General features: G+C 52.8%; 1 protein-coding gene and 1 long non-coding RNA gene across 2 annotated transcripts; one reads left to right on the top strand and one right to left on the bottom strand.

Moving 5' to 3' along the window:
- Positions 1 to 2,067: 2,067 nt before the first annotated feature.
- LOC133082930 (arylsulfatase D-like) lies at positions 2,068 to 2,958 on the bottom strand. Its single transcript, XM_061179616.1, is given in 2 exon segments — positions 2,068 to 2,519; positions 2,521 to 2,958. Coding segments are annotated over 2 exon segments (450 nt in total). The 5' UTR covers positions 2,767 to 2,958; the 3' UTR covers positions 2,068 to 2,315.
- A 13,597-nt stretch (positions 2,959 to 16,555) lies between these two features.
- Positions 16,556 to 19,327, top strand: LOC133082933 (uncharacterized). The gene is made up of 2 exons (XR_009699087.1): positions 16,556 to 17,034; positions 17,184 to 19,327. It is a non-coding gene; the product is annotated as an uncharacterized LOC133082933 (long non-coding RNA).
- Positions 19,328 to 20,971: the final 1,644 nt, after the last annotated feature.

The following is a 20,971-nucleotide window of genomic DNA, read 5'->3' as shown; positions in this document are numbered from 1 at the left end:
AGACGTCTGACATGGGTGTCACAGGGCTAAAATCAAGGTGTGACCATGCCTCCTTCATTGCCTAGTGAGAGGGACAAGCCAGAGGGGTGGGTGTGAGCACGTCATGCACTGGAATTGATTTACAGAAGACGCTGGTCACGTCTTAGGCACTCAAGGAATGTAAGCTGCCCGCCCTGTAAGTGTTGGAAGGCTCCTACGCCTGGCTTTGTGTCCAGGGTTAAAATGTTCTCTCCAGATATGTCTGTTCATTTGATCTTTTGTTGCTAAATAAGTCTTTTAATTGGGCCATTAAAAGGCTTCTGGATAATCCCCTTCAGAGACTGACTTATCGGGGAGGGACGCCCTTCTGCTCCCATTCCTTTCCTCCTTCCTGCTGCCTGGGATGTCTGTGTAATGCCTGGAGCAGCGGCAGCTGTGTTGAAAACATGAAGCGAAGGATGGTAAAGCAGGGACTTGGAAAGAGGCTGCCAGTCCTGCGTTGCTTCCCTCAGATTAACAGGGAGATAACATTCCTCCCTCTTGTTTGCAACATTCTTATTCCTAGTGCGTGTTACTAGCAGCTCAAAGCAATCTTCAACCAAAGAAATGAGGACACATGGGCAGTGCTCCTCATGTGTGGGGTTGAAGATTTGAGATCAGCAATTCAACAGCAGACCCAAAGCTGTTTAACCTTTCCTCTGTTGCCTGAAAAGAGTAGGCATGAACACTTTTGCCTGCCACGGTGTGGGGTTGTTCATGGAAGCAATGAGATTTCAAGGACGCTTTAAGATCGATGGGTAAAAAAATTGGACATTGGCACTATGGTAACCCCCAAGCTTTAGAAGAGAAACAGGAGGGACATAATTGGGTGTCCACTGGGATCTTCTTGTTTCATAGATGAGAAAACTGAAACCCATTCTCTGACCACGCCTTGTTCCTCAAGAAAGGGAAATTTAAGTGAGGACCAAGGCTATAGATGGTTTTTTTTCAGTCTGGTCACTGACTCCTGGGTCCTCTCTCATAGTTCTGGCCCTTGAAGGGAGCTGACCTTTTCCTTTTTTAAAGTTTATTTTCCAGGTTTATTGAAGTATAATTGATACATAACATTGTATATATTTAAGGTGTACAATGTGATGATTTGATACACGTATGCATTCTTTGTGTGTGTGTGATGAGTCTACTCTTTTAGCAAATTTCAACTAAAAAATACATTTTTTTAAAAAATTTTTATTTTATTTATTTATGGCTGTGTTGGGTCTTCGTTTCTGTGCGAGGGCTTTCTCTAGTTGCGGCAAGCGGGGGCCACTCTTCATTGCAGTGCGCGGGCTTCTCACTGTCGCGGCCTCTCTTGTTGCGGAGCACAGGCTCCAGACGCACAGGCTCAGTAGTTGTGGCTCACGGGCCTAGTTGCTCCGCGGCATATGGGATCTTCCCAGACCAGGGCTTGAACCCGTGTCCCCTGCATTGGCAGGCAGATTCTCAACCACTGCGCCACCAGGGAAGCCCAAAAAATACATTATTTTTTTTAATCTTTTTTTTTTTTTTTTGGCCACGCCTTGCAGCACATGGGATCTTAGTTCCCCGACCAGGGATCGAACCCACACCCCCTGCACAGGAAGTGTGGAGTCTTAACCACTGGAATGCCAGGGAATTCCCACATTATTGTTAATTAGTCACCATGCTGTACATTCGATGCCCAGAACTGGTCCATCTTATAACTGGAAGTATGTCCGATGTCTCCCCATTTCGCCCACCCCTCAGTTTGTGGCAGCCAGCAATCTACTCTCTGTATCTGTAACTTTATTATTTTTTTTAAGATTCCACACATAAGTGAGATCATGCAATATTTGTCTTTCTTTGGCTGACTTATTTCACTGAGCATAATACCCTCAAGGTCCATCCATGTTGCTGCAAATGGCAAGATTTCCTTCTTTTTTACAGCCGAATAATATTCCATTGTGTGTGTGTTTTACACAGATATATTTATATATAAATAAATCAGTTAATTAATTAATTTATCCACTCATCCATTGATAAGGCACTTAGGTTGTTTCCATATCTGGGCTATTGTGAATAAGGCTGCAGTAGACATGGGGGTGCAGATATGTCTTCACTGTCCTGATTTCATCTCCTTCAGATAAATACCCAGGAGTGGGATTGCTGGATCCTAGGGGGGTTGCCTTTTTCACGGTCTGAGGACCCTCCATCCTGTTTCCCACAGCGGCTGCAGTGGTTTCCGTTCCCAATGGTGCACGAGGGTTCCGTTTTCTCCGCAACCTCACTCACACCCGCTACCCCCTGTCCTGTTGGTGATAGCCGTGCTGACAGGGGCGAGCTCAAGTGTCCCCGAGGTCTCCGTCCCGGCTGCAGGAGCGGAAGGGGAAGGGTCCGCAGCATGGCTGCAGCCATGGCTTCCACGCGATGTGACTCAGGGAGCGCTGCGAGGGCTCGGGGCTCAGGCTCCGCCTGTGCTCCTGCACCGCTTCATCCGTCCTGGCCACCACCGTGTGGTGCAGGGCCTCAGCACCGGGGGGGCAGGGCCCGGGCCTCGGAAGGGTCCCTGGAGAGGTCGAAGAGCAGAGGGGGGTCGTGGTGGGTCGCGCTGTCCCCAGAGCAGGGGCACACACGTTGGCCGTAGCAGGCTCCCGCGCCCTCGGGGTGGAAGTGCGGGGTCGTGTAATGGACCTTCCAGAGCCTTCCGCCTGGATGCAAACAGGGAGTCGGTCGGGGCGGGAGGAACCTGCCCACTGGACACCTGGCCAGGTGCCAGCACTGAGGAACCCTCATCGACAGCCCATGTCCAGTAAGAAGAGGAGAGAGAGAAATGTATGGTGGATGGTGCAAGTCTTGACGTCACTGTTGTCAAATCAGGGTGTGTGTGTGTGGGGGGGTGTGTGTCCTCAAGGGGCTCTGTGTGGGGATTAGAATTACAGATGCCTTTAGAGCCTTCTTACCCTTTCCCCCTATTTTTAATTGTTTGGTGCCCCCGTATTACTTTTAGAAACAGAAGCAAAGAGGATTTATCAATAGCATGATTGGCAAGATCTTGTTATGACCTCAAGGGGTTCATGGGAATACACCTCAGATACTAAAGCCAGTCACAGGACGGCACGGATGGGAGCCCACAGATCCCTTCTCCCATCAACGGGGCCAGTGCCGGTCTTCCTCTTTCTTGAGATATCAAGTGCATCTTCTCGTTGTGTCAGAAAGGAATTGGCTCTGGGAGGATGAACTTCAAGTGTCAACGTGGACAGGCGAAGGTGTCAGATATGGGGTCAAACGCTAGTCTAGGTATCACCTGGAAAGTACTTCTTGAGATGAACATTGGAATTGGGAGACTTGGAGGTAAGCAGATGGCCCTCCATGGTGTGGGTGGGCCTCACCCAATCAGTTGAAGGACTTAAAACAGAAAAAGCCGGCGGTTTCCCAAAGTGGAAGGGATTCTGCCTTCAGACCACAGCATAGACATTCTGCCTGCGTCTCCAGCCTTTGGAGTCAAAAAGGCAACACCAGCGCCTGCCAGGCTGCCCTGAAGATTACAGACTTGACACCCCCTACAGCCGCATGAGCCAGTACCTTAAAGTCAATCTGTCTGTCAATCTGTGTATCTGAACATGTTGCTCTTTTCTTTCATCTTCAGTATTAAAATGGCTACACAAAAATTCACCAATTTTGATGTTTCTTTAAAATGCACGCTGATATGACAGCTGTCACAATACAATCTAACAAAATTGTTTCAGATGAAGTTAAAGACAACTAAGCACTGCTAGAGCCATCTTATGGAAAAAAACAGAACTAACCTTCTGGCCAACCCAATATAAACGCACAGTGTGGCTGCCTGGAGGTCCCCAAATCGGTTGCAACCATAGTTCCAGAAACTGTCACTTCCCCACCAGCAGGTGGGACCCACATCTCCTACCCGTGACATTCGGCGCGTCTTTGTAGCCATCTCCATCAGCAGGAGGTGGGAGGTGTGAGTTCAGAGGCAGAGCTGGCTCTGGGATTTCATACAAATGGACGGTGGGCTGCCCTCATCCCCTGCCTTCCTCTTTCTGGATGGATGGATGCAAGTGGGGCCTGGGAACCTCCCTTCTGTCCTGGTTCTTCATCTGACCTCCCACCTGTTTCCTTACAGCCTCTCTTAGCCATTCTTCATTTCTCAGGGACCTCCGCCAACGGGTTGGGACCCAGACTGGCTCTTGGAGAAACACAAGTAATCATCAAGCATAAGGCAACGTGCTCAAACTCCCTAGGAACTCCGGATATGGGGACGAAACGATCATAAATTACAGTGGGGGAATTTTAAACAGGGAGAGACGTGCTAAGAAAATCGCTCAAGAAATGCTTTTTCCTGGAGTTAATATTTTAACGGTCTTGCGTTCATCTTCTAGGGCTGCGTAACAAGGTACTACAAACTCAGCAGCTTACAACAATGCCTAGTTATGAAGTGTCAGTTGTGTAGGTGGGACATCTGGCATGGCTTGGCTGGGTAGTCCCTTGTGGGTCACACAATCTAAAACCAAGGTGTTATTTGTAGACTATAACTTTGTAGGATACAACCACTGGAAACAATGAGATTCAACTATATATGAGCCTCTTACATCTTAGGACTGTGTATGGCGGATGGGAGGAAGGATTCACGTCCAAGTTCCTTCAGTTGTTGGAAAAATCCAGTTCATTGTGGTTGTAGGACTGAAGTCCCCGTGACATCTTGGGGATGTATATGGCGGATGGGAGGAAGGATTCATGTCCAAGTTCCTTCACTCGTTGGAAAAATCCAGTTCATTGTGGTTGTAGGACTGAAGTCCCCGTGACATCTTGGGGATGTATATGGCGGATGGGAGGAAGGATTCATGTCCAAGTTCCTTTAGTTGTTGGAAAAATGCAGTTCATTGTGGTTGTAGGACTGAGGTCCCCGTTTCCTTATTGAGGGGGTCACCCTCAGCATCTCTGGGCTGCCTGCATTTCTTCTCACACACGCGGCCCCTCCATCTTCAAAGCATAAACAGTTTGTTGAGTTTTTCTCATGTTTCAAATATGTGTGACTTCTCTTCCATCAGCCAGAGAAAGCTCTCTGCTTTTATGGGTTCATGGGATTAGGCCAGGCCCACTCAGACAATCTCCCTACCTACCTAGAGGTCAGCCGTGCTGTGCTACACAATGCAATCACAGCAGTGGCATACCATCACAGAGGTCAGGGGTCAGGGGGGAGCATTTGGGTGGGGCTGTCTTTCAGAACTGCACATATATATGTATTGGCACATCCCAAGATGTAAGAGGATCATATAGAGTGTTATTCTCATTATTCCCAGCAGTCTGTTATACAATGTCATCAGGAACGCTGAATTAGTGAACATTGAACCATTGCTCTTTAGGGGAAATACAGGGTTAGGATCCTGGGAGCCTCTAGTCACTGTATTTTCATCAGTCCATCAATATGTAACCTTGTGTCAAGACACCTTATTCAGCACCATGCATGGGGGATATTTCAAAGTCATCAACAAAAAGCGCACAGAGGGGCTTCCCTGGTGGCGCAGTGGTTGAGAATCTGCCTGCCAATGCAGGGGACGCGGGTTCGAGTCCTGGTCTGGGAGGATCCCACATGCCGCGGAGCAACTAGGCCCGTGAGCCACAATTACTGAGCCTGCGCGTCTGGAGCCTGTGCTCCGCAACGAGAGAGGCCGCGATAATGAGAGGCCCGCGCACCGCGATGAAGAGTGGCCCCCGCTTGCCACAACTGGAGAAAGCCCTCGCACAGAAACGAAGACCCAACACAGCCATAAATAAATAAATAAATAAATAAATAAATAAATAAATAAATAAATAATTAATTAATTAAAAAAAAAAAAAAGGCGCACAGATGCAAAAACGTGGCACTAAATAGAGCAGAAAAGGGACACCAGTTTACAGTCTGAGAGCTGGGACGAGAATTCTGTGTGATCTGTCCAACCTTTGCAGGGAGCACACGGGTCGGAGACTCAATTTTTTTGGCCGCTCTTGGAATGATTGACAAAGTGCCACGAGGATTGATTTGGGGCTGACAGATACATTTCAGCAAGTAGAACAATTCCCAAAGATGTGACTGTGAATAAGGCGATGGACCGTGTCAGACTTGTAAAAGGTACCATTGTGAAGTGATTCTACCCTAAATCTGACACGACCTACTGGAATGTAGGGACACAACTGGGATGATAGTCGGTGGGCTGCCTTTTACCGAGAATATTTATTTTAATTTTATCTTCATTATTTATTAGTACATCTCTTTCTCCTACAGAAACATAAACCTTGTAAGGGAAGGGTTAGGGTTATCTATCTTGGCATCTAGAATGTGATTAATAGTAGGTGCTCAAGAAATCCCCTTTGAATACGCTACAAGGATATAGCGTACAGCACAGGGAATGTAAACAATATTTTTTTAAAAAATATAATCTGTTTTAAAATTTATTTATTTGTTTATTTATTTTTGGTTGTGCCAGGTCTTAGTTGTGGCATGTGTGCTCCTTAGTTGTGGCATGCGACCCTGTGAGGACACAGGGAGGAGATGGCCGTCTACACAGCAAGGAGAGAGGCCTCAGGAGGAACCAGCCCTGCCGACACCTGGATCTCAGATTCCAGCCTCCAGGATCGGGAGACATACATGTCTGATGTCTACGTTACCCAGTCGGTGGTATTCTCTTACCCAAGTTGACACAATATTACTCCAAAGTGTGACTATACCAGTTTATTCGTCCACTCTCCTGTGGACGAATGGTTTCTGTATTGGGGTCTCACAGGCAGTGCTGTCATGAACATTCATACGCATGTCGTTTGTAGAACATACGTGTATACATGTTGGGCATACACGTAGGGACTGCTGGATCAGGGGACATGCACACATTCAGCTGAAGCAGAACCTGAGCAACAAATGTCCACAGTGGTTGTGCCTGTGCACACCTGCGGGCACAGTGCACACCTGCCCCCACAGTGCACACCTGCCCCCACAGTGCACACCTGCGGGCACAGTGCACACCTGCCCCCACAGTGCACACCTGCGGGCACAGTGCACACCTGCGGGCACAGTGCACACCTGCCCCCACAGGGCACACCTGCCCCCACAGTGCACACCTGCGGGCACAGTGCACACCTGCCCCCACAGTGCACACCTGCGGGCACAGTGCACACCTGCGGGCACAGTGCACACCTGCCCCCACAGTGCACACCTGAAGGCACAGTGCACACCTGCGGGCACAGTGCACACCTGCCCCCACAGTGCATACCTGCCCCCACAGTGCACACCTGAAGGCACAGTGCACACCTGCGGGCACAGTGCACACCTGCAGGCACAGTGCACACCTGCGGGCACAGTGCACACCTGCGGGCACAGTGCACACCTGCCCCCACAGTGCACACCTGAAGGCACAGTGCACACCTGCGGGCACAGTGCACACCTGCCCCCACAGTGCACACCTGCCCCCACAGTGCACACCTGCGGGCACAGTGCACACCTGCCCCCACAGTGCATACCTGCCCCCACAGTGCACACCTGCGGGCACAGTGCACACCTGCGGGCACAGTGCATACCTGCCCCCACAGTGCACACCTGCAGGCACAGTGCATACCTGCGGGCACAGTGCACACCTGCCCCCACAGTGCACACCTGCGGGCACAGTGCACACCTGCGGGCACAGTGCATACCTGCCCCCACAGTGCACACCTGCGGGCACAGTGCACACCTGCGGGCACAGTGCATACCTGCCCCCACAGTGCACACCTGCCCCCACAGTGCACACCTGCGGGCACAGTGCACACCTGCCCCCACAGTGCACACCTGCGGGCACAGTGCATACCTGCCCCCACAGTGCACACCTGCAGGCACAGTGCACACCTGCCCCCACAGTGCACACCTGCGGGCACAGTGCACACCTGCGGGCACAGTGCACACCTGCCCCCACAGTGCACACCTGCAGGCACAGTGCACACCTGCCCCCACAGTGCACACCTGCGGGCACAGTGCACACCTGCGGGCACAGTGCATACCTGCTCCCACAGTGCACACCTGCAGGCACAGTGCACACCTGCGGGCACAGTGCATACCTGCGGGCACAGTGCACACCTGCCCCCACAGTGCACACCTGCAGGCACAGTGCACACCTGCGGGCACAGTGCACACCTGCCCCCACAGTGCACACCTGCCCCCACAGTGCACACCTGCGGGCACAGTGCACACCTGCCCCCACAGTGCACACCTGCGGGCACAGTGCACACCTGCGGGCACAGTGCACACCTGCCCCCACAGTGCACACCTGCGGGCACAGTGCACACCTGCAGGCACAGTGCACACCTGCGGGCACAGTGCACACCTGCCCCCACAGTGCACACCTGCGGGCACAGTGCACACCCGCCCCCACAGTGCACACCTGCCCCCACAGTGCACACCTGCCCCCACAGTGCACACCTGCGGGCACAGTGCACACCTGCGCCCACAGTGCACACCTGCAGGCACAGTGCACACCTGCCCCCACAGTGCACACCTGCGGGCACAGTGCACACCTGCCCCCACAGTGCACACCTGCCCCCACAGTGCACACCTGCGGGCACAGTGCACACCTGCGGGCACAGTGCATACCTGCCCCCACAGTGCACACCTGCGGGCACAGTGCACACCTGCGGGCACAGTGCATACCTGCCCCCACAGTGCACACCTGCAGGCACAGTGCACACCTGCCCCCACAGTGCACACCTGCGGGCACAGTGCACACCTGCCGGCACAGTGCACACCTGCGGGCACAGTGCACACCTGCCCCCACAGTGCACACCTGTGGGCACATTGCACACCTGCGGGCACAGTGCATACCTGCCCCCACAGTGCACACCTGCAGGCACAGTGCACACCTGCGGGCACAGTGCACACCTGCGGGCACAGTGCATACCTGCCCCCACAGTGCACACCTGCAGGCACAGTGCACACCTGCGGGCACAGTGCACACCTGCCCCCACAGTGCACACCTGCAGGCACAGTGCACACCTGCGGGCACAGTGCACACCTGCAGGCACAGTGCACACCTGCGGGCACAGTGCACACCTGCGGGCACAGTGCACACCTGCCCCCACAGTGCACACCTGCGGGCACAGTGCACACCTGCCCCCACAGTGCACACCTGCCCCCACAGTGCACACCTGCCCCCACAGTGCACACCTGCGGGCACAGTGCACACCTGCAGGCACAGTGCACACCTGCGGGCACAGTGCACACCTGCCCCCACAGTGCACACCTGCCCCCACAGTGCACACCTGCGGGCACAGTGCACACCTGCCCCCACAGTGCACACCTGCCCCCACAGTGCACACCTGCGGGCACAGTGCACACCTGCAGGCACAGTGCACACCTGCGGGCACAGTGCACACCTGCGGGCACAGTGCACACCTGCCCCCACAGTGCACACCTGCCCCCACAGTGCACATCTGCGGGCACAGTGCACACCTGCCCCCACAGTGCACACCTGCGGGCACAGTGCACACCTGCAGGCACAGTGCACACCTGCGGCACAGTGCACACCTGCCCCCACAGTGCACACCTGCGGGCACAGTGCACACCTGCAGGCACAGTGCACACCTGCGGGCACAGTGCATACCTGCGGGCACAGTGCACACCTGCGGGCACAGTGCACACCTGCCCCCACAGTGCACACCTGCGGGCACAGTGCACACCTGCCCCCACAGTGCACACCTGCGGGCACAGTGCACACCTGCCGGCACAGTGCACACCTGCGGGCACAGTGCACACCTGCACCCACAGTGCACACCTGCGGGCACAGTGCACACATGCCCGCACAGTGCACACCTGCCCCCACAGTGCACACCTGCGGGCACAGTGCACACCTGCCCCCACAGTGCACACCTGCGGGCACAGTGCACACCTGCGGGCACAGTGCATACCTGCGGGCACAGTGCACACCTGCCCCCACAGTGCACACCTGCGGGCACAGTGCACACCTGCCCCCACAGTGTTCAAGGGCCTCCTAACATTCTGCTTCCTTGTCAACACTTGACACTGACCATCTTTTTTAATCCAGCCACTCCGCTGAGTCTGTGTTGGTATAACTCTGCGGTTTTTGATTGTATTTTGGATGGTTCCTCACTGTTCCCCGTCACTCCCATTGTATGTGCTTTGGACCACGTGGAACATCTTCTCACACCACAAGTTTTGAAGTGGTTCTCTGTACTCGTTTTCCGATTGCTGCTGTAACCAGTCATCATAAATGCGGTGCCATAAAACAACAGATTTAGTTTCTCGTACTTCTAAAGATCAGAAGTCTCACATAATGGTGCTGGCAGGGCTGAATTCCCTTTAGAGGACTCCTGCAGGACTGTATTCCTTTTACAGGGTTAGAGATAGGATTAGGGATATAAATTTGGTGCCATAAAACAATATGGACTTACCTTCTTGCATTTCTGCAGATCAGAAGCCTCACCTCAAGGTGCTGGCAGGGCCGAATTCCCTTTAGAGGACGCCTGCCTTCCTTGGCTTCTCCTTCGTCTTCTAAGTAAGCTGCACCCGCCTCTTACCTCCTTCTCTGACTCTGACCTTCCTCCTTCCTTAAGGATCTTTGTGACGACCGTGGGCCCACCTGGATAATGCAGGATCATTGTCACCCCGTCTCAAGATCCTTGCCTTCATCTCATCCTCAAGATCCCCTTCTCCAGATAAAACAACATTCATGGATTCTGGGGCATAAGGACCTTCAGGGGCCACTATTCAGCACCCCACTCGCCCAGAACCCATCGGAAATCACAACTTCCCACCAAGATTGACTCAAAGATTTTAAACAAATACTATCAAGCATAATCGGCTCGCCCTGGAGAGTTTCAGCTTTCTGAATTCCCGATAATCATCCCTCTTTCTCTTTTCGTTTTGGCGTGACTACATAAAGCATCGTACGTACGTGATCCCAGAACAACAACACTGCACATTCTGTTGTCACCATTCTCCCTGTAGCTCCAGCATCACTGCCCAATTCTTAAGGACAGTCAATGGGCGGGGTAGGACGTGCCCTTTCCTCGGCCGTCCGGACACCAACCTGATCTGGAAGCATGTCTCCCCGTGAGGAAGGAGGCGCAGCTCGGGGTGCAGACGCCTTCCTCTGCCAGCCGGTCGATACTGGGTGTCCTGAGCAAGGCACACAGAGGTCGCTGTCGGGATGGGTTGTGTGAGCTTCGGCGGGTCCCCGTGCTGAAAGGCATAGGGATGGAGTACGTCCCTGTTACTGTGAGGAACCTCCCGGGGCTTTAGAATTAGTTGCATTATTGTCCCCTGCAGAGGCGGCTGGACTCACCCCCGAAAACTTTGGTTTGGAGAGGGAGGCTGGTGGTATCATACCTCCACCCCCCAAAAAGATTTGAGAAGACTTATTAGTCACATAAGGAGCCTTTCTGGGGAGACTGCCCCTGCGGTCCAGCGGTTAAGCCTGCACGCTTCCACTGCAGGGGGCCCGGGTTCGATCCCTGGTCGGGGAGCTGAGATCCCACATGCCGCGCAGGATTTTTTTTTTTTAATTTTTTTAAAAAAAGAGGCTTTCTGATCAGCTTGTCCAGATGTGGGGTGCAGGGCAAGTGGGAGAAGGACGGTCTCAGGGCCGTCAGACACCAACGGAGCGCCTCCTCGTAATGAGGGAAGAAAGTCACTGGGCTCAGCCCCTTACCCCACAGGAAATCCATGCTGTAGCATCCCTGACAAGCAGCCGCTTGGTCTCTGCTTAACAGCCCAATCTGCAAGGAGACAAGGAAGGTGTGAAAGGGTCAGCCACCTGTCCTGGGCCACAAAGCGCCAAAGCAGGAACCCCAAATCCCTGCGACTTGAAAAACCCCCTGACTGTGGCAGGCTGGGGCCTCTGGCTTAAGGATCTCAGACACCAGAGTTGCATTTGTATTAATCACAGACTTGCCAAGAGCTCCCGTCCTTCCGCCCGGTTTCTGCCCACGGCAGCCTCTTCCTACGACGGTTTTTCTCCTGTTTGAAGACAGAGGGAATGTCCCACACTCTGTCGCCTCCCCTTGTCCCTCGACTTTCTGCATGCCCCCTCCTCCGGAAAGCGCAGCCGGCATTTCAGACACCTGCTTCTCAGGGCAGGCGCTGGGGGCCCCGCCCGGCCTTTGTTTTCAGAGAAGAGTTGTGTCAGTTCAGATTGTTCTGGGAGCTTTTGTCATCTGACTCATATTTTAACTGCGACTGAAATATGAATGCTGCTGTTGCAAACCACCCATTCTGTACTCAGTGTGCCCACACTGTAAAAACAACGCTGCTTGTTTTTAATAACTGATCTGCAAGAAAATACATTTTGGGGGGAAGGGGCTGAACTACATACATGGTGGACATGGGCTTATGGGATTATACCAAGTATGATTACAATCAGTTCTGACCTACTTTTCCTAGTATTAAAAAGTTATATCACTAGTCTTATGTTCAATAGTCCATCTGTCTATCTATCTATGTATCCATCTATGTAGCCACCTATCAATTAATCCATTAATCCACCATCCACCCATCTATCCACCCATCCATCCATCTATCCATCCATCCATCCATCCATCCACCCACCCATCCATCCATCCATTCACCCATCTATCCATCCACCCATCCACCCACCCACCCACCCATCCACCCATCCACCCACCCATCCATCCATCCATCCACCCATCCATTCACCCATCTATCCAACCATCCATCCATCCATTCACCCATCCATCCACCCACCCACCCACCCATCCATCCATCCACCCATCTATCTATACATCCATCCACCCATCTATCCCCTCACTCATCCATCCATCCATCCATCCATCCACCCACCATCTGTCTATCTATCTTCCAAACATTTATCTCTTACAATGGCTTCATGATTGTCTACACTGGGGATGAAAAACACAATGGGTTTGAACCTCAACATAGCAACCTTCTCTTGCAGAATCTTTTTCCTCCACTTGTTAAAAGATATCTTAAAACAGGAAAAACCCTACTTTTTTAATATATTTAAATGTGATTGAAAATTTTGTACTTCTCAGCCAATGTATATCATTCTCTTTTTTCCCTTATCGAGTTGACTCACAAATACAGTCCTAAAATACTGCTCTCAACCATCTCCCATTCCTTTACGCATTCTTGTTCTTTTTTAATAGCACTCTGGCCTGTGGAATCATAGTTATTTTTATTTTTAAAAAAATAGAAAGTTCCAGAGCATCTGAAGATGATATGCTGAGAAATATCTTGCTGTCTCCCAGCAAAGGGATGGAGTAGCAATGTGTCGATAGGATTTGCTAAGAGAACAGATAGATTTTTCTCCCTAGTAGGTTAATAAAATGAACAGGTTGCATGTGTTTATTTACAGAAGTCTCTGCCCCGTCTGGAACACATCTCTGGGTACAGCTCTGCTGTCAGAACATCAAGGCTCACTGTTCTATTTTGCACCACGGAGCTGGAAGGAAACTTGGACATCATCCAATGACCGAAAAAAAAAGTAAGGCCCAGAGACGGGCAGGATGCATGAGTGATCACACAGCTACCCCGAAGCACGGCAGGGGTGGCCAGAGAGCTGGGGGTCTCGGGGCTCCCTTTCCTGTCTGGACCCCTGTCCCCCTGACCATCTGCAGGCTATACGGTCACGTCCAGCATCACCTCACTTCTAGGCAAGAAGGGAGAGCCTGTGTCGCCATCACAAACCCAAATCGAGTCACCAGGCTGTCAAACCCTACCCTCGCCTGCAGACGAAAGCGCGAAGTGTTTAACCACAGCCAAAGAGGATACCTTTGGACCCACGTCTCCACGGAATCCTCCAGCTCTGCTCCGTGAGGGATGCCTCATTGTCTGATGATTTAGGACAAAGGTCAGCAATTGATGGCCAAATCTGACCCTGGGTCTAGTTTTGTAAGTCCCTCTGGAGCGAAGAATGGTTTTCACGTTTTTTTCAAGAGTTGGACAAGATAAACAGAACAAAAAGAAGGGTATGTAAGGCAGACCTTATGTGGTCCATGCAGCCTATGAGAGTCCCATGTGGGCCCTCACAGAAAAGCACTGCTGATCTCAACCCCTTGATTTGGAACGAAAAAGTCTTTCAGCGTGTTTGGTACATATTTCTGATACCTGGTGGCCGGAAAGAATTAGATGGGACTGACTGACAAGAGGAGAATGGCTTACGCTGCAAGGGTGAAGGATTTCATAGCAAATCACTGAGAGGTGAAGTTAAGGACGATGTACCGGGCATGGCGTCCTCCCACCTTGAAACCGAAGATAGTTTCTCTAAACCAAGTAGGTTGTACACCTGTCCCCTTACAAGCTTGTGTTGGCAGAATGCCTAGACAGGGTGTGCCCTGCTTGCAGACGGGCTGGTGGGGCTGGGGGTGGGTGACCAAGCGACTCAGCAGGTTGTGGAAGAATGCCAACACTCCCAGTGGACCATGCTCTTGGGGTCTAGCCCCACAGCTGGACGTGGCATGCAGCAACGCCCGTGGCCAGTGGCCTCAATGTTTTCCACAACGAATCAATGACTTAAATGAAGACAACCTCAGGACTTCCCCGGCGGTCCAGTGGCTAGGACTCTGCGCTTCCACTGCAGGGGGCACGGGTTCGATCCCTGGTCGGGGAACTAAGATCTCACAAGCTGCACGGCGCAGCCAAAAAAACAACAAAACAAATTAAGAGAACCTCTTTGCTGGCTATAGGGCGCCCCCAGGACCCTGCTCCCAATGTGCCTGCATTTGGGGTAGAAAGAGACAAACTACAGACATAAAATCACGGAGGCTGTTTCTACGGGTGGTGCTGGGCAGTCAGACCCAACATCCTGGTGGTTTTCAAGGTCAATCCAAACCCACTGGCCACAGAGGGGTCGACTTGGATCTAAATTATTGCTTGCTTTGGTCAAAAGCCAAGAGGCGATGTTCCAACTGAAGGGTTTCCTTGATGTAAAGCAAGATCTTGGGACCCTAGGACCAGCCATTGTACTCCTGGGTTTCTACCCAAGAGACATGGAACAAGCTGTGTCCACACAAAGATTTGTACAGAACGGTTCATAGCAGCATTATTGCTCAGAGTTAAAAAGAGGAAAGAATCCAAATTATCCATCAGTACAGGAATGGATTCCTCAGTGTGTCGTTCCCATAGCAACCAAGATCCCCAATGCCAAGATCGTCTGCCATTGTCAGTAGAATATTCGGTTTAAACGCATTCGCTGCTTTTAATTCTCAAGTCCTCAGAAGCAAACACACCGTGAGTAGAACCGCCAAAGAATCCCCGGACAGAAAAAAAAAAACCCAAAAAACAAAAAACGCAGAAATAAACGTCTCTCCCTTGGAATGAAAAGTCGGCCTTTCAAACCAGGTTGCTGGGAAGGTGTGTGTATTTTTCCACTATATTAGGATTTAACAAAGGACGGCCTCCAGCTTTTGAATCCTTTGGTCCCAAAGACTTGCCTAATCCCAGGCGCCGCAGGAAGGTTGAACGGCTAGCTTTCGGTTCTGGAAGTCGTGGTCGGCCCAAATGCGGTTTCTCTCACTGAACGCACGCAGGCTCCACCTTCCCGTCGCTGGGTAAGTCAATTCTCCCTGCAGGGCGGGCGCGCCTTCCCCGCGTCTCCGCTGCGCTCCGGGGACGGGGATCTGGACTCGGGGCGGTGGGCGGGGTGGGGGGGGGGGGAACGGGGGGACGGGTCGCGGCCGGACAGCTGGAGGGGGGAGGGGGAGGCCCAGGGGCGGACGGCGCGTATCCTGGAGGGTTTGGGGAACACGGCCACCCTTCCGGGGGAGGCGGGGGGGTGTCCCAGTGCAGGACGGGGTGCAACTTCGTTTTGGGGTGGAGGGGACACGCCGGCGCTCGGGATGGAGGTACGGGGGGGACGCGTGGCGAGAGAATACAGGAAGGAGAATGTGGTCGCGCTGGGGGGGGTCCACCCGGAGGAGGGAGCCTGAGAGGTGGCGCCCTAGTGAGTGCGGGAGGGGACGCGGCCGCGCCCGGGGGCGAGGACCTGGGGGTTGGACCGGAAGTGTGTGGAGAGCGGGGGAGGGGGAGGGGCGGGGACTTGGGGGTTGGACCGGAAGTGTATGGAGAGCGGGGGGGGAGGGGCGGGGACCTGGGGGTTGGACCGGAAGTGTATGGAGAGCGGGGGAGGGGGGAGGGGAGGGGGCGGGGACCTGGGGTTGGACCGGAAGTGTATGGAGAGCGGGGGAGGGGGAGGGGCGGGGACCTGGGGTTGGACCGGAAGTGTATGGAGAGCGGGGGAGGGGGGAGGGGAGGGGGCGGGGACCTGGGGTTGGACCGGAAGTGTATGGAGAGCGGGGGAGGGGGAGGGGCGGGGACCTGGGGTTGGACCGGAAGTGTATGGAGAGCGGGGGAGGGGGGAGGGGAGGGGGAGGGGAGGGGGGAGGGGAGGGGGGAGGGGGGAGGGGAGGGGGCGGGGACCTGGGGTTGGACCGGAAGTGTATGGAGAGAGGGGTTGGGGGGCGGGGGAGGGGTTGGGGGGCGGGGGAGGGGTTGGGGGGCGGGGGAGGGGTTGGGGGGGCGGGGGAGGGGTTGGGGGGCGGGGCTGGGCCGCTCCCTGCAGGGGCGCGGCTCGCCAGGTCCCCTTGCTCTTCGCGACTCTCCCTCTTTTGTCCCTTTCCCTTCCGGTGTCCTCGCCACCCCTAGCCCCCCGTTTCGTGGGGCGAGAACTGCCCGCCCGCCCCCCAGCGCTTTCGTCCCGCGGGTGTCCAGGCCAGAGAGCCGGCCTCCAGCTGCCTTTTGGTGGCTCCGAGGCGCGCATGCTCAGCCGGGCCTTCCTGGGCCCCCGCCCCCCCCTTCCCGACTCTCTTCTTCCCGATTCCGTGCCCCGAGCCCCGGCATCGAGTAGGCACCGGGGCGCAGGGTCCCGCGCACCTGGCGGCGGGCGCGGCAAGTCCCGCGTGCGCCGTGGGTCCCATGGCCGAGCTCGGCCCGGAGCGCAGGACTCGGCCGCGAGCGCTCCGTGTCCCGGGCCCGCCCACGTGATGCGGGGTGTGGCGTCCCCTCCCTCCCTAATCCGCTGAAAGTCCTGGGGCCTCCGCGGAACTGATCTGGTAAACAGGTTTTCCTGGGTGGCTTTCTCGGGGCGGGCACTCCCAGGAGACTGGGGCTAGGAAGGAGCTGATTAATCGTGGCCGGGCCTGGGCACGGTGAGCGCCACCTGTGAACACCCCCCCCCCCCACCCCGGTCTTCCTCCTGCAGGCTGGCCACCAGGATGTGAATCCAGACTCACGAGGGTCCAGGATGCCAGACTTCTACTCTATGGCCAAGGGGAGAGGCGTTTAAATGTGTTGGCCTCGTTGGACCCTCAGCCGACTTTCTGTGTGTGCGTCTGTTTGCGGGCCGGTGGGAGTTTGCCTGGTGGGCAATTCCAGGTCCCCGTCCCCGTGAGCTGCCCTCCAGTTCTTTTATTTTTACTTTTCCAACTCATTTCTGCATGTTTACCAGATGGTGATTGGAAATCCATGTTAACCAAAAGCCTGGGGCATAACGGGGTGTTGGAATTTCCAGAAATGGGGTTGGAGATTCTGTTTGGAGCAGAGACCTTTGCCTTTTCCTGGGTAGATTTAGTTGGCTTGTTTTTGACGGGGTGATGGCTTTAGCTGGATTCATTCTTGGGCGTTGTTTATTGCTTCACTCTTTGTCCTGGGTTATTGATGATTCTACAGGCGCTTTTATCAGTGGAGGACTCCTGGGGAAATACCACACAGATTGAGGCCTGGAGGGAGGGGCAGGAAGCCAGGAGCCCAGGAGTAGCTTTGTATGGAGTTTGGCAAGGGTGGAGACCAGATTTGATCCGTTGAAGAAATTCTGCATTGGAGGCAGTCAAGATTCCCCAAAAATGTGCAGAACAGGAGCCCTGGGGACACTTGGGCCAAGTACCCGAACAAAATACAGGCTGTCCTGAGGGTTTTGGAATGGCAAAGAGGGATGGGGGCCAGGGAGCTGCTGCCCCGAGAAGTACTATTTGGGGGAGGTTGCATAAGCAGGTAAGAAGGAACCAGGCATGGCTTTGTTGACATAAGAGAAGCCATTTTGGGCCTGAGCCATTTTGGGATCTCAGCCTGGCCACCATGCTTGCCCTTGAACAGGTCTTGGTAATGAATGATTTTTTTTTAAATTAATTTTTATTGGAGTATAGCTGTTTTACAGTGTTGTGTTAGTTTCTGCTGTACAGCAAAGTGAATCAGCTATACGTGTACATATATCCCCTCTTTTTTGGATTTCCTTCCCATTTAGATCACCACAGAGCACTGAGTAGAGTTCCCTGTGCTATACAGCAGGTTCTCATTAGTTATCTATTTTATGCATAGTATCAATAGTGTATATATGTCCATCCCAATCTCCCAATTCATCCCACACCCCCCTTTCCCCCTTGGTATCCATGTTTGTTCTCTACATCTGTGTCTCTATTTCTGCTTTGTAAATAAGTTCATCTGTATCTTTTTTCTAGATTCCACATTTGTTTTTCTCTTTCGGACTTGCTTCACTTTGTATTACAGTCTCTAGGTCCATCCATGTCTCTGCAAATAGCACAATTTCGTTCTTTTTTATGGCTGAGTAATATTCCATTGTATATAGGTACCACATCTTCTTTATCCGTTCTTCTGTTGATAGACATTTAGGTTGCTTCCATGTCTTGGCTGTTGTAAATGGTGCTGCTATGAACATTGGGGGGGTACATGTCTCTTTTTGAATTATGGTTTTCTCTGGCTATATGCCCAGGAGTGGGATTGCTGGGTCATATGGTAGCTCTAGTTTTAGTTTCTCGAGGAACCTCCATGCTGTTCTCCATAGTGGCAGCACCAACTACATTCCCACCAACAGTGTAGGAGGGTTCCCTTTTCTCCACACCCTCTCCAACATTTATTGTTTGTAGATTTTTTGCTGATCCCCATTCTGACCGTGAGGTTATAACCTCATTGTAGTTTTGATTTGCATTTCTCTAATGGTCATTAATGATCTTAAGGGAACCAAGGGCCAAACTGTTATCAGGCAAGAGAAGGAACAATAGCAAAGATAACAAACCAGTGGTAAAGTCTCCCAGTTCTGTTTCAGTGGTGAAGATTAGTCTGAAGCCTCAACCACCAGATCCACTGGGACCTAAAGGAGGAGGATGATATAGACCTTTTCTGACCCTGTGACTTCAACTCAACTAAAGCTTAGACTCTGTGGACCTTGGCCCCAGTGCGATGCTGAATTCTCCTCTGCTCAAGCCCCTTCATGAATATGCATGTACCCTGAGATTAAAGCTTCCCCAGTTCTGCTGTTCGGGAAACACTGCTTTGGGAAAGGTCCCCTGTGTTCTCCCTACTTGCTGCAAATGATAAATCCTTCTCCTGATTTTGGCTTGGTTGTGTCTTTTGGCTCCATACCCACAGAGGCGACCCCAGTTTCCGGGTAACAGTCCTGGGGTCTGGCCTTGATCCTATGGGTCTGAATTCACTTTAAGGAACACAAAGACTCTAGTGGCTTCAAAGTATCAGGGACAAGGGTGTGGACGGGTCTGGGAGGGAGGTGACAGAGCACAGCTCCTATTAAGTGGCCCAGAGGTGGCGCAGTGGGCCAGGGATGCACGCACAGCTGGCCAAAAGCTCTGGCTCAGTGTTGGCTAAACACGCCAAGGAGAGAGGCCTCAGGAGGAACCACTGCCCACACCTGGATCTTGCGCTTCCAGCCTCCGGGACGAGGATAAATGTCTGATGTTTAAGCCCTCCTGTTTGTGGAACTTTGTTATGGCAGCCCTAGCTGGTACTAGGGGTGTGTGTGTGTGTGTGTGTGTGTGTGTGTGTGCGCGTGGACAGAGAGGAGATTGGGTAGGGGGTGCCTGGAATAAAATTCCCCCCTCATTCTCCTCCCTCCTGCTGCTGTCTCGTCCTGGGCTGGTCCAGTGCAAAACCAGCGGGCAAGGGAGCCCGATCTCATAGTGATCTCTCAAAATAGAGAGGGTAGGACATTGCATACCCAGCACGCCTCCCAAATTCTGGGTTCCCCCGGGTCACTGGGGCATTTGTTCACCAAGGATCATTGCTTGAAAATAGTCCCAGTTTGAAACACGGTACGACCTTGTCAATGTTGAAAATGATACACCTACATTCTATGCATTGGTCCCAGCCACATCTTAACCAGGGACAGTTATTACCTTTGGTGCCCACCTGACAATTATCTGGAAATCTGTGTGACATAGAAACATCTTCTGTTGGGATCTGAGCTCTTTCTGGGGACAGGGCAGCCTCCCCCAGGTGGCAGGAAGAACTCCACTCTTGACCTGCCTGTAGTGTGGTCTCGGCAGCCCCTAAATGGTGCATTTTATTTCCTGGCGATTCTATGTTACTACTTCTTCCCGTCCCTTTTGTAACCGAGCAGGACCCCATGGGGCCTTTCCAGGACAGACCACTGCCCCTCCCCCCATGGCCTCCACCTTCCTCTTGGCTGGAGAAAAAGTTTAGCCAAAGAAAAAATTTAATCAGGGAAATGAGAAAATACAGAAACAAAGGAAAATAGTTAAACAAGAGAAAATAATAATAGTTGAGCCATTAAACACAGTCAACGACCTTTAGTTCCTCCTCAAGGGCTGTAGATCATATTCTGAGCCATATCCTTTGAGCTGTTTTGCAGACCCTGAAATCCCCACCAGGTGGAAGAAGTTAACTGCATGCTGTCCACAGCATGTAGACCCCAAATCGGTTGGAATCAGATGGTTGATGATGTGGACTCCCGATTACCTCACCAGCAGCCAATCAGGAGAATGCCCACGAGCTGATCATACACCCACAGTCCCTCTCCTCAGCACGTAACACTTTTCTTCTTTCCCCTCTATAATCTCCAAGCAAAACTTGGGGGGTTGGGAGTTGGTTCTTTGGGACATGGGTCCACTTTCTCCCCAGGATTGATGGCTTCCTCAATAAAGCTATCTTTCTTTTCAGCCAACACTTGTCTCTCAGTATTGATTCTTTTTTGGAAATAATTTAATTTTTTAAATTGGGGTA

Source organism: Eubalaena glacialis, chromosome Y, assembly GCF_028564815.1.
Source record: "Eubalaena glacialis isolate mEubGla1 chromosome Y, mEubGla1.1.hap2.+ XY, whole genome shotgun sequence".
Lineage (NCBI taxonomy): Eukaryota > Metazoa > Chordata > Mammalia > Artiodactyla > Balaenidae > Eubalaena > Eubalaena glacialis.
Note: the sequence above shows the minus strand (reverse complement) of the source record. Positions and strands in the feature narration are given on the sequence as shown.